At 30.6% G+C, this 12,948-nt stretch overlaps 1 protein-coding gene across 1 annotated transcript; it reads right to left on the bottom strand.

Annotated features, from left to right (window-relative positions):
* Nucleotides 1-3,428: 3,428 nt before the first annotated feature.
* On the bottom strand, nucleotides 3,429-4,828 carry LOC119669180 (the record flags this gene model as incomplete). The annotated part of the gene is given in 3 exon segments (XM_038078989.1): nucleotides 3,429-4,604; nucleotides 4,659-4,703; nucleotides 4,761-4,828. Coding segments are annotated over 3 exon segments (1,226 nt in total), but the record flags the coding sequence as incomplete, so codon positions are not given.
* Between the last annotated feature and the right edge of the window lie 8,120 nt (nucleotides 4,829-12,948).

The raw sequence follows: 12,948 nt of genomic DNA, 5'->3' as shown, positions 1-12,948 counted from the left end.
TGATAGAAACCTACTTACTTTTAAATGTTTAAATATACGGTATATGTATATACGGTATACAATTTTGTTGATCTTTGATTTGTGCTTTGATTAGAGAAAATAATTTATGTTTTGGATCCATGAAAGTTTAACTTATTTTGATGACTTTGTATTCAGCAAAAGAGATGGTCGCCTTATAAAAGATTTTCCAATAGCTATTCTGTCATACCTGAAATAAAAAATAAATGTAATATAAATTACCAGGTTTTCCCAATGTTGATCCCAACGATTCAACTAAAACAATAAAGTAGATGTACCGCTGTTTAGTATAGCAAATAGTGAAGAATAGTGAACTATATTCACTACAGTAAGTAGCCTATAGTAAGTAAATTTGGTATGTTATCAAGAGATCGTAAATGGGTTTCTCGACATTTGTCACATATTCATCATTTCTCAATTATCTTTAATTATATGTAAACCTATATAACTGCTGTTTGCTAGAAATTATGAATTCTATAGGTCCATAACATTGAGCTAAGCTTCCGAAACTGCACTTAGATGCTTTCAGTCATACCAATTCCACTTATAAGAATCGTATAAGCGCTTTGATACCTATTTTCGGCAATCCTACATACCAATCTTCATATCGAAACCTTAGCAACTTACTAAAGTAAAGAGATATTGAACCTTTTGATATCATCGATTCTCAACTGAGCACTACAATTTCCTTACTAATGAGAGTAAAGTCTATTAATATCGATAGATAAGCGGATTTTAAATGAATAAATGCATTTTAAATGAATAAAAATATTACCGCTTGTTATGATTTTATGTACGACGCTTACTAACAGTTTATAAACCGTTGTATCATCACTCAGTTGTGTGTGTGGACTCGGCATATAAATTCATAACAAGCGGTAAGATTTTTATTCTATTATGAGGTATGGAAGAATACCTCCTACTCAAAAAGTATCCGGATTTTGTTGTTTATTAACTATTCCTTAAGTAATAGACCCCTTTTTCAAAAAATTTTCTTTTGTTATATTGGTACATCCTTTCTTGATATATGGTGCAAATTTAAACGCGATCTGTCAATTAGTTTCTTTACAGCAGCTGTTAATATGAGACTACCTCGAGTGCATTTAGCGATTTTTACTATGGAAAATTCTTGTTGTACGCGATTTTTTGACCAAACACGGCACCACTGTCATCGCTCAGGCACCATATTCGCCAGATCCGGATCAAATTGCCCCTTCGTGGTAAGCGTTTTGAGTCGATTGCATCGGTAAAAGAGAATTCGTTGAAGAAACTAAACGCCATACCCTCACGGGCCTATGAAAAGTGTATGGAAGATTGGGTTAAGCGTTAGCATATGTGTATCGCTTCAGAAGGAGCATATTTTGAAGGAGATAAAATAAATTTGGAATAAAATTTAAATTTGTGTTTTATTTACAAAATCCGAGTACTTTTTGAGCAGAAGATATACCTCTAAAGGATTGTCAGAACCACATCTACTGCATTCTATATTAATGAGAGATAGTTAATGTTTTCAACGTCAGTATACTTATTCCCGAATCATGCCATCCCATTAGAGTTAAGAATATTTTCTTAAATTTACTTAAATTCTCACCTGCACTATATTCCCACTATTGCTATCATTTTTTTAATATAAATTTTTAAACTAAACTATATTTTACAACTTCTCCGAGTAATGAGCATTCATTAGACGCCATTGTACACAAAACAAACTACACCATAATTTCGTCTGTGAATAAACCAAAAATAACATAATTTAAGGATAAAGATAGAAACCTTGTTCGTGGAATATTTACACAAATTGCGTAAATTTATGGCCACTTACTTCTACTCATACACGCATACACACATCACACATCACACACACTTAACCCAAATACCTTTGCAAACAAACTAACAGACACTACCATTTAGATGTATATTTAGAGGTGTGTTTTGGTTGAATGCATTTGCGTCGAAATACAAACGTCTGAAAGTGAGTATGTATTAGTATAAGTGTGCTCAGATAATACGTGCATTTAATAAATAAGCGGCATGCCTTGATCCTACGAAAGGACTAACAAAAACTTCATCTGCATTGAATTGCATTTGTATGTGTGTGTTTGTGATTTTGTGGTACATCAGATATGCTAGGCCGCGTATGTGGTTAGTCGAGTATACAACACACATTCCCAAGGAAGAAAGTCCAACTAATAAATGCATTACCTACTGGTAGTCAGTGTGAAGCCTAATATTGTGGCTTCTAAAGAAACCGGCATAGAAGAAGAAGAAAAAGAAGCCCGTAATCACAAGCAGTTGAAGAACAACATAAACCACAAAGCCAGACACCTTAGAATTTTGACATAGAAATGCAATAAACTCTAGAATTATGTGGACACTAAATATACACACAGAAGTACAAGCTAATTTGAATGCACTTTTCTGTGGTTACTCATATGTGTAGAATTATTATTACGGAACGCGAGTATCTCAACTAATTGAAATGCTAAGAAAGTACTAAGAAGAAATGAAATCTACTCTCTTGTTTGTATTTAAAACTTAATTTTTTTTTAATTCATGTTTAAATCCAATATAAATGTTAAGAGAACTCTAAAAAATTCTACTCCTTCTTTGCTCGACGAAAAATAAATTAGTGTTTGAAGCACTTTAACTCAATGGTGTCTCATAGATCACTATAGATAAAAATAGATATTTATTTTTTTGATGGAATATATATTTTTATTCGTATTGAAAAGATTGTTATTCATTGATAATACATATTTAACAATTTTATATATACAAACTCATTAAAAATAAATCTTCTACACAGGGTTCTTCTAGTGTTCTGAACCTGACATTTGCAGTCCAACAAATTATATACAGAATATAAACTAATTAAATAAAAATTAGAATATTTCCTAAGACCATTGATGATGCGTACTTAGCAAGACTCGTAAAAGTGTTACAATTACAATTTTTGTTGTTGTCTTTTCAGTTTTATTCGAACCCTTTTAACGGAACTATGTACAGATATATACAAAAAAAAACTCAAAAAAATGTTGTAAATAAAACAAAATTGTGTTTATTAAAAATAAAGTGTCAAAAAAGGTATATAAACTGCAACTTTAAGATTTGAAATTAATTACTAGAGACTCAAACTTATCTAGATATAAAAAGTTACAAGCAAAAAGAAATTTCACTAAACTCGAATTTTATTTAACCTGATGAAAGTCCTTTCGTTCGTTCTTCAGACCAATAAAATTCTTTGTGAAAAAAAGATATAGCTTTTTGCAAAAATGTTTGTTGAATTACATTTTTTGAATTTTTTCTCCAAATTAGGTTGGTACAATAATATTGAAATTATCGAAATAAATAAGTTAAACTAAATAATTCTTATCATATTAAAATAAAAGGTTTTCGAGTGGTTTAAAAGTTTAGAAATTGTGTTAAAGAGTATTAAAAATTTGTATTAAAATAAATCTTTAGTAAAATTTTCTTTAAATTTTCTCTTCATTGTTAGTTGAACTATTTTCATTTAGTTCCTCTGCATTAACAACTTGAACTTCATCGAGTTCCGGATTTGCATTAACAACTTGAACTTCATCGAGTTCCCCATCGGCATTAACATCAGTAATCAATTCTACTTCGAGCACTGCATTTGCATTAACAACTTGAACTTCATCGAGTTCTTCATTTGCATTAACAACTTGAACTTCATCGAGTTCCCCATTGGTATTAACATCAGTAATCAATTCTACTTCGAGCACTGCACTATTTGTGGTCTCATTGTTTAAGTGTAAATTTTCGTTTTCAATTGATCGAAAATCTTGAGTTGTCTGCTCAATATTCGTGGTATTACCAGCCACATGCATAGTTTCACTAAAAATGTTAGTGCCATTGGTAATATTATTGTCATTATGGTTGCTAACATTATCACCGGTGAAATTAATCTGTAACTGCTGCTGAACATTATTTAATTGTGCTGTTGATAGTGATCCACTCTGGCTCGTTTCTAATGCATCTCGAACAATCTCATCAAGCACTAAAGTTTTTGTCTCATTTTTAATATTAATCCAGGTATCACCAACCTTTTTGAAAGTTTTAGTTAAAATATTAACTTTCTGGAGCTGTTTTAAAGATGAACAGTTAACAGTTAAATCAATCTGTGGCTGTTGATTATAATTAAATTGTGCCGTTGAAAGTGATCTTCCGTGACTGGTTCCTTGAGCAGCTAAATCTTGGGCAATCTGTAGCTCATCTAAAATACCATTCATAGTTTCTCTACCTACTTGCACATTTTCAACCAAATTATTCAGATCTTGGAGCTGATTAGAAGATGACGAATCATTGTTTATACTCAAATCAGTGTCTGTTTCCTGCTGAACATTTTGAAATTGTGCTGTTGAGTATGATCTTCCATGACCTGGTGTATGTGTAGTTACATCTACAGCTCTGCGTCTTGGCATCCTAATATTTGTGTCATCTTCATCACTATCACTACTTATTATGTCATACCAGACACGACGTAATTCTCTGACCGCTCGTTCTACACAAATATGACTATTCCTTACTCTTGCATTTACGTGTGTTAAGTTAGTTGTTGGGCTTACCTATAGAAATACATTAAAAATTATTTATCTTATATTAAAACAATAAATATTCACCGAGTGTCGGTTCGATCCTCCAGCAGCAGATTGTTGAGGCTTATCCTAAGAAAAATCGAAAGTTTGTTTTATTATTAACATAATTTTAAAATTTTTAAGTACCTCTAATGTGGATCTGCAGAGTGGACACTTTGGGCCATACAAGTAGAACTTCGAATGCATTGTTAGTTTTGTAATGCATACATGGCAAAACGAGTGTTTGCATCGTAGCGTCTTTGGATTTGTTTTTATTTCCAAACATATCATACAGATATCTTCATTGTTATCTCCCATTTTGAGAAAAACCTTTTAAACACTTTTCGAGTATTTGGAAAAATTACCAGAAGAATATCTATGGAGTAGAATGTACTTCATTACTTTAGTAAATAAAATCAGTATTAATAAATAGAGACGAGAGGAGTAAATATATTTTGTTTGTTAATAAAATTTTCTATAAATTTTTCATAAACATATATCTTATATAATAATGTAATATTATCGTTTTAGTTAGTATTTGACTAATAATTTCTTGAAATATTTTTTATATATTCTATTGTATATATAGGCTTCTAGTCATTCAACTAATTTCTGCTTAGCTCATTTATATAATTAAATAATGGGCTAAAAACAAAAATCATAGCCTGTTATTTAATTATATAAATAGGCCAAGGGAAATTTGTTGACTGAACTTGAAATGTATGAAGTGTAGAATGAAATTCAAATTATAATTCAATTGTAATTGATAACTTTATCTTAAAATTACAATTACCCCTAATGGAATTAATAACGTAATTATTAGTCTTAAAAATTTAAAAATTACCTGTAATCGCTAATTGGTTGTAATTCAATTACTCCTTGAATATATTTAGATACCTAAATTACAAATATTTGTACTGAGTAATCGAATAATTATAATCAATTATAATTAAATTGTAATTACTTACCTTTAAATAACAATTACCCTGGAATTGTAATGGAATTAAAAATGTAATTGAATCTGAAATCTGCAGCTACTTTCTGTTTGGGCGTCTAATTCATGCCTTTATTCATGAATTAGTTGTTTCGTGTATTAAAAATAATCAATGTATTTTTAATATTTTTCTATTTAAAAATGTTTTTAGTAATTTCTGTGATTAATTGTTTATTAGCAAATGAAGTAATAAATTGAAGCTTTTAAATTTCCAACAAACTAGAAGTCAAAGAAATATGCTGACATAAACTTAACACCGGCAACGCGAAAAGCAGCACTAAATTTATTAAAAACCAATAAACAAATATTTATGTTTTTCTGATGTTATATCTTTTTTAATTAGATCAATGTTTCAAAATATCACTTTCCTATTACTATTAAAGAACTGTTGACGTCAAAATTTTTCCAAATATATGTAAATCCCGCACAAACTACAAAAAGAAACCACTGTCGCCAAATCTTCAACTGCGTCGGTAAAGATAACGGAATATACTCCTTCGTGTGCGTATTATTGCAGTAAGCTGTGTATATCATGTGGATGCGTAAATGTCAGCGAAGTGTACAAGTGGTTGTGACTGACGGACAACCAAAAACTCAATTTCTAAAATTCCAAACAAGCAATAGAGAATAAATATATATGTATCTTTCAAAAAAAGCGGTATATGGCAGTTGCATGAGTATAAAAGGTGTATTTATACCAACAAGGAGGAAATTCGAAGATGAAAATGTGCGAAATTAGAATTTCTTTAATAAGAACAATTGCAAACAATTAAGTATACTCAGTAGAGAAATCAGACATAAATTTAAACCTTCAAACGTCCACAATATATGCACAACGGCCAAAAAAAACTAAAGAAAGAAACTGAGAGGACATTTTGAACCACTGTACCTCTTTTGTGTAATATCACAAAAAAAAAAACTAAAGGATTTTTAACGTCAAAAAATCAAAACAAATACTAAATTTTTCAGAAAATGCTCTTACTTTAGTAAACATCGTGGTGAGTAGGGACAGGGTGGGCAAAATAGCAAGACCGCCTCATTACTCAAAATTCAGAAAGCCATTACTGAAATATCCAGAAAATTTCATACTAATATATACTAATTTTTTTTATACTAAATTTTATAATATTTATATATAATTTTTTGAGTAACTCCCAATTTCTTTTCTTTATCTTCTTTGCATCGGCTATTACCGTGACGAACTGTGACACTATTAATTAGTGTTTTTGGACCTTGATATTAGGCTTAACATAAATAACTGAAAGGAACAAGTTTTGGAAGGTGTCCCACAGCGGTGAGCAATTGAACGCTTCGAATAGAAAAAGGGGATGTTAAAAGATATTTTGGATCGTCATATACATCACACCTCAACCAGCTATATATGTGAAAGATAATATTTCACATATAATAGCTACCGTATAGTGGTCTCAATGGTTATCAAATGCATAGCTCTTCGACTTCTTGTTGCTCAACAGATCTGTACTTTGTACTATTCGTTTGTCGAAGGATTGAACGTTTATGCCAAAGACGGGTATATCGAGTATATATTATATATTCGTTTTCTATTCGTTTAATATATAACATACATATAATTGTAAGTAAAAATACTATGTTCTTAAAGAGGTGGTTCAATACGGTCAGTCTACAGTATGGTTTGGGTTAATCAATAATGCAATTTAATTCCTTTTTAGGTGCTTAATGAAAATTATGATTTAATATATCATTATTGTGTACATATTATATATGTATACTAGCTGACCCGGCGAACGTTGTTTCCCCTTGCAATTAATTTTCCTGGCGTTCGTTGCGTTGCTCTTGACTTTCATTAGCACGTGTAATTGTATCCTGATTTCTTACATCTTCATTGTTTTCTGCCGATCTATTTAACCGACGGTTCTGGAGTAATTGTGAATTCCGAGTCCGTCGACCAATATTTCCTCCTCGTCCACGAAGACGTGTCATTGTTTTTTGTACGATATTTATATCTTTATATATATAATTCTTCTTTTTTGTGTGTTGAATATTTGAATTCGCTGGATTTACCAGGAATACCACCACATAACTTAAGATTAAAAATTGGCTCACCTATAATTATGCTGCGGAATTTAAATGCACTTAAGCTATGCAACGTCAGTTTTACAATTCATTTTAGAGATTTTAAGGTTTTTAAACAAATCAAAGTAAGCATGAATAAATTTTAAATTATAAATATAAATGTATATGGATACCAAAAAATAAAAAATTGATTAAAAAGACATTATCTAGTGGGCCAAATTGTGAATCCAAACCTTCCTTGAATCCACTTGAACACACATAAAAAATTTCATCAAAATCGGTTCAGCCGTTTAGGAGGAGTTCACTGTCAACACACGTACAGAAGAATTATATATATAAGATATTTAAAGCTATTAAGAACATATTGGTACTATTTTAAATAAATAATAAATAAGAATAAAATTACTCTTATGTTATGTAGATATTTAAATTTTTGACCAATATTACAAATTAAGGGAAAATAATTATCATTTGAACGGACTTATTATAAACTTACAGAAACTTTTGTTTAATGGAAATAATAATGAAGTATCAAAGTACTGACATACATATTACAAAACAGCTGTAAAATTTAAATATATACTCGTACTTACGTATTAAGACAAGTGAAGATACGAAAACGAGTGCAGACGAGTTCCAATGATTTTTATATGAGTTCCAAATACGTTCCAAATTCAAGTGAATACATTGAACATACCCTAAATAAATGTTCTTCATGACATTTGGACAGTTTGAGAGAGCTGTTTTTGACATGTTTATAAAGCAAGGTAAACAAATATTTGGTGGTTGCATTTCCTTGAAAACGATGCACCTCTTTTTGGAACTACTACTTCCCAACAATAAATTAAACGAAGCTAAAAATAAGTTTTCAGTTGATATTAAAAGGTGTAAAGGTATATTTTACCTTCAACCAATTTGTTTGGCATAGACCAAAAATCAATCAACAGCCACATTGACAAATCAGCTGTTTGAAATGATAACAAATGAATAACAACGAATGTAAACACTTTCAAATAACTAATTTGAAATGAGTCATTTGCGGCCAGTGTCAATGCCATAAAAGAATCGTGGATTATAGTCGTGGATCTACGACTATAAAATAGAGTTATATAGTATATAGGGATCTATATAACAAATAGAAAAAAGGATATTGTATAATGGCAATTATATAAAACGTGTTGTCGAGTAACAAATAATTTTGACAGAGTGCCTAAATATAATTACAACAACAAGAGTAGTGAGTTAACTATTGGCACAAAAAGATCCAATCCAGCAAGCAAAACGATCAAATTTTTTCAAGAGTTATACTATGAGGTAATTTAAAATTTTTGTTAAAGATATTAAGATAGATATTATTATACGGTAAGATAGTTCAACAGCAGAGCCAAATTATCAAATGCTACTTATAACGTCTTTATAGTTCTAGAATACAGATCACAATCTCCATACAATGTGTATATATAAAATGCATATATATATTCACGATCAGTTCGGTTCAGATGAAATCTTTGACAAAGCCAAATCTCACCCTCCTTCTGTTTTTGCTAAGTTACTAACACTTCGTTAGGTCATATTCCACGATTTGAACGTAATTTGTTATTCAGTCTGTTTTGATTGTCGATTTTTGCAAATATAATTTTCACTGCTGAACAATTTCAGAAAGCTATAGAGTTTTGTAGTAGTAGTTGTTGGTATAATAGAGTTTTTAAGAAAAAAAACCTAATTAATGTGATCAACTTAGCATAGTACTTACCTGACATGACCGTATTTGACTTTAGCATCTACTCCCGTAATAAAAACTAACACCAGGGAAAAGGTCTTTCCTGGTGTTAGTGGATTGTAGCTGTAAATAAAAATTCGCTGTAGAAGTTGAATGGTATAGCTATTTCAATCTATGAAATATGTGTTGGAGATTGATTGAGACTATAGTATCAAAAATGTAATTATCCGTTACTTTGTATTCGTTACTCAAGAAATACCGGAGTAACGAATACAAACTTTTTATTGTATTCTTTACTTTAACTCATTTCACTAACGAGTAGTATTTCCTATAACTACTCTTTCGAGTACTTGGTAACGATTACTTTTAAGCAATGATTACCGCGGTAGAAATATAACTACTTTATTTTCAACAAAATATTTGTTCGCTATCAAATTCATTAAAAATGTTTAAAAATAATATATATAAAAAAATTGAAACTTGGATTCATTTGAAACCAGTAGGAGGTGAAAAGCTGAACGCAACATATGCGGACCAAACAGTTCATTTAAATAATTATTCTAATATTAAAACTATAATTTATTATAAATAATATATATTCTCTTAAAAATTTCTTTTATTGCCGAAAAAAAGCATTCAAAAAAAAAGCAAAAAAAGCAGTACTGAGTAACGAGTACATACTCGAAAAGTAACGGGTAGTTACAAATACGCAAAAGTAACGAAGAATGGCACCACTAATTGAGACGTAAGCACTAGTTAAGCCCTACTTTCGACCCTATGTAATAAATTTTGATTAATTATTTAATTTTTTTATGTAGTTTAGTTACAATTCCTGATCATTTTTAGATGGATTATCTTTCCATGATTTCTTTAAGAAGCCATATAGATAAAGAATATATAAGATAAAATAATACATGTTAACCTTACTTCTGTAGAAAACCATCTGTAGAACTCACATACTTATTGGAGTTCTTCAGCACCAATATCCATTGAATAAAGGTGTGGAATAGTTTAATAGAACCTATATTTTTTATATTTTTTTTATTTTAAAATTAATAAATATTTGTAATCACTTTTTTGTAAAAAAATTCTTATAATCCTTTGACCTTGCATTTGTTCAATTCAAACAGAAAAACATGTCAACTTTTGAGTACTTAAGAAAATTTATTTGTTATAATTACTTATGATTCATCGTTTTTAATTATAATTAATTAAAATGAAAAAAATTTGGAAACAACTTCATTAATCTCACCATTATTTTTTTGTTTTGCCAGCAAAATTCATGGTATTTGTCTGCTCTACAAATATTTTCACACCTAAATTATAAGTCCGAACTTGGAGAGAATTACTGTCGTAGTAAGCTGTAGTAAATACTCGAAAAAGCGAAAAATTAACAAAAAATTTAAATGAAATATAGTAAAATATATGAAATAAAAATCACATTTGTCTGTCGTGATTAAGTTAATTAAATTATTAAGCGCGCCTCATGGCCATATGTGGACTCACGTGCTGCTACATATCTGGTTCGGTGTGCTGGTACACGTGTTTGTGCGATGGGAGTTTATTTTCCATACAAACAAGATAATTTATGGTTTGTTAAAAAGTTTATGCATAGTCGAATATACAACGACTATTTCAGTTTTCAGTTTTCAGGTTTCAAGTTTATAATTTATACTCATTTAGCTGCTTTGTTTACATACGAAAATAGCCATTAAACCATCGCCATTGCCATCGCCATCGCCATAGAAGTGAGCACGGGTCTGTGCTGTGAGTTGGCAGATAAACTCTGAGGCTAATATTGTTGTACATCTTTGCGGCTTAAAACTTTTCTGGATTTGTTAGTTAACTATGATGTTGCCTAATTACTGCATTTATCTTTTTTTGCTTCTTTTTTGATTTCATTATAATGAAATTTCATATTTCCAGACTGAAAATTTTTTTATATTTATATAATAAATGTGCAATGATTCGTTTTAGATACGAACACCTATATGAAAGTTTAATTGGCATTTAATATTTTAATTTAGTATTATTAAAGCTTAAACGTGAAATCGCCCAACAGCCGGCACTACGGCCAGAAGAGTCCTATTGTACCAATTAAAGCTTTGTAAACAAAGTCCAGAACTAAATCTAGAGAAGAGCTCTTAATCTGTTCTAGTGACAGAAATTCCATATGAAACAAGTTTCTTCTGTTCGTTATTAAAGCTAAAGAGTCACAAAATATATGCATAGTAGTTTCCCTATCTTCGTGGCATAACATAATCTACATTCCGAAGTAGCAGATAATCGTAGTTCATGGAAGTGATATTTCCGACCATAATGACATGTATTGAAAACCGTCATCAACCTTAAATCACAAACTGAGAATTTAAGAATGTTTTTGTAGGAGAACGTGAAGTCCTGTAAAATCTTCTCAGTACTCCAGCCGGATATGATAATCCCTTTCCTTGATGATTTGTTTTGTACAGACTCAGTTTAACCCACAAAGGGTTGAGAGCCTGCGAAAGCAGTTTTTGCTAGGTCATCAGCTTGTTCATTTTCCAAAACTCCGCTGTGACCCGGAACCCAGTAAAGGGTTACCTTATGTTACGTTATTTTAACTTAAAGGAGTAATAATTAATTGAACCAATACCCATATGTCACTTAAATCAGATCTGATCATGTCAAAGAGAACATAGCAAGCCTAATGATGGATTAAACTGACTCTGATAGTAGCAGTGGGTTTAAGGTGAAAACTGACTCCACTGAATGACTAAGTTTAATTAGATCGCTTGAAACAGAACTGATACTGTCAACAAATATATAGCAACGCTAGGATTGTGTAAAACTGATTATGTTAAATGAAAACCTTAAGACTACGCTTCTAGTCTCATTCCTTTGGATCGTTTTGGTAAAATTCATTTTATATTTCAAAAGTAATCAGTAAGCTTTATAAATAGAATTTAATAAAGAATGTAAATTGAAGAAAAAAAAACACAATTATGTAGAGAAACTCCCACATACAGAACTTTAAAATGGCCACATCCTAGAGATGGGATATTTTAAGTATGGCAATTAAATTTCTTAAGAAAAAAATTAATTTTCATTTATAATTAGACGAAAATTTACTCCAACAACTTCACCTTAGACTATTCTAACCAAAGAAGAAGAAAAGAAGAAGTTCACTTCTAAAAACTTCACGGAAGTACGCACTTTTTTCCTTTAAGTAAGACAAAAGTAGGATGTGGAAGTAACTTAAAGAAGCTCACGGAAAGCAAATGAAGTACATTAAGACCGAAAAGTTTTCGGAAATTCTCATTTAAAATTCGCGCGCTGTATATTTTTCGATATTTTAAGTTTATGTAGTTTGGCAGCACTGTCCTTAATTACTATGCCAAAAATGAGCGCGATCTGTCAGACAGTTCGTTTACGGCAGCTGTTGAAACCAGTTCACCTCAGTAGGGCGTTGCGAAAAAAACAATGGAAAAAAATATTGAACAAAGAGTTTGCATCAAATTTTGTGTTTCGAACGAAATTTCGTGTGCAGAATCGTTGCGAATGCTACAAAAGGCTTATGGGGAATCAGT

This window comes from Teleopsis dalmanni, chromosome 1 (assembly GCF_002237135.1).
Source record: "Teleopsis dalmanni isolate 2A chromosome 1, ASM223713v2, whole genome shotgun sequence".
Taxonomy (NCBI): Eukaryota; Metazoa; Arthropoda; class Insecta; order Diptera; family Diopsidae; genus Teleopsis; species Teleopsis dalmanni.
The sequence above is the reverse complement of the archived record's forward strand: the minus strand, read 5'-3'. Positions and strand labels throughout refer to the sequence as shown.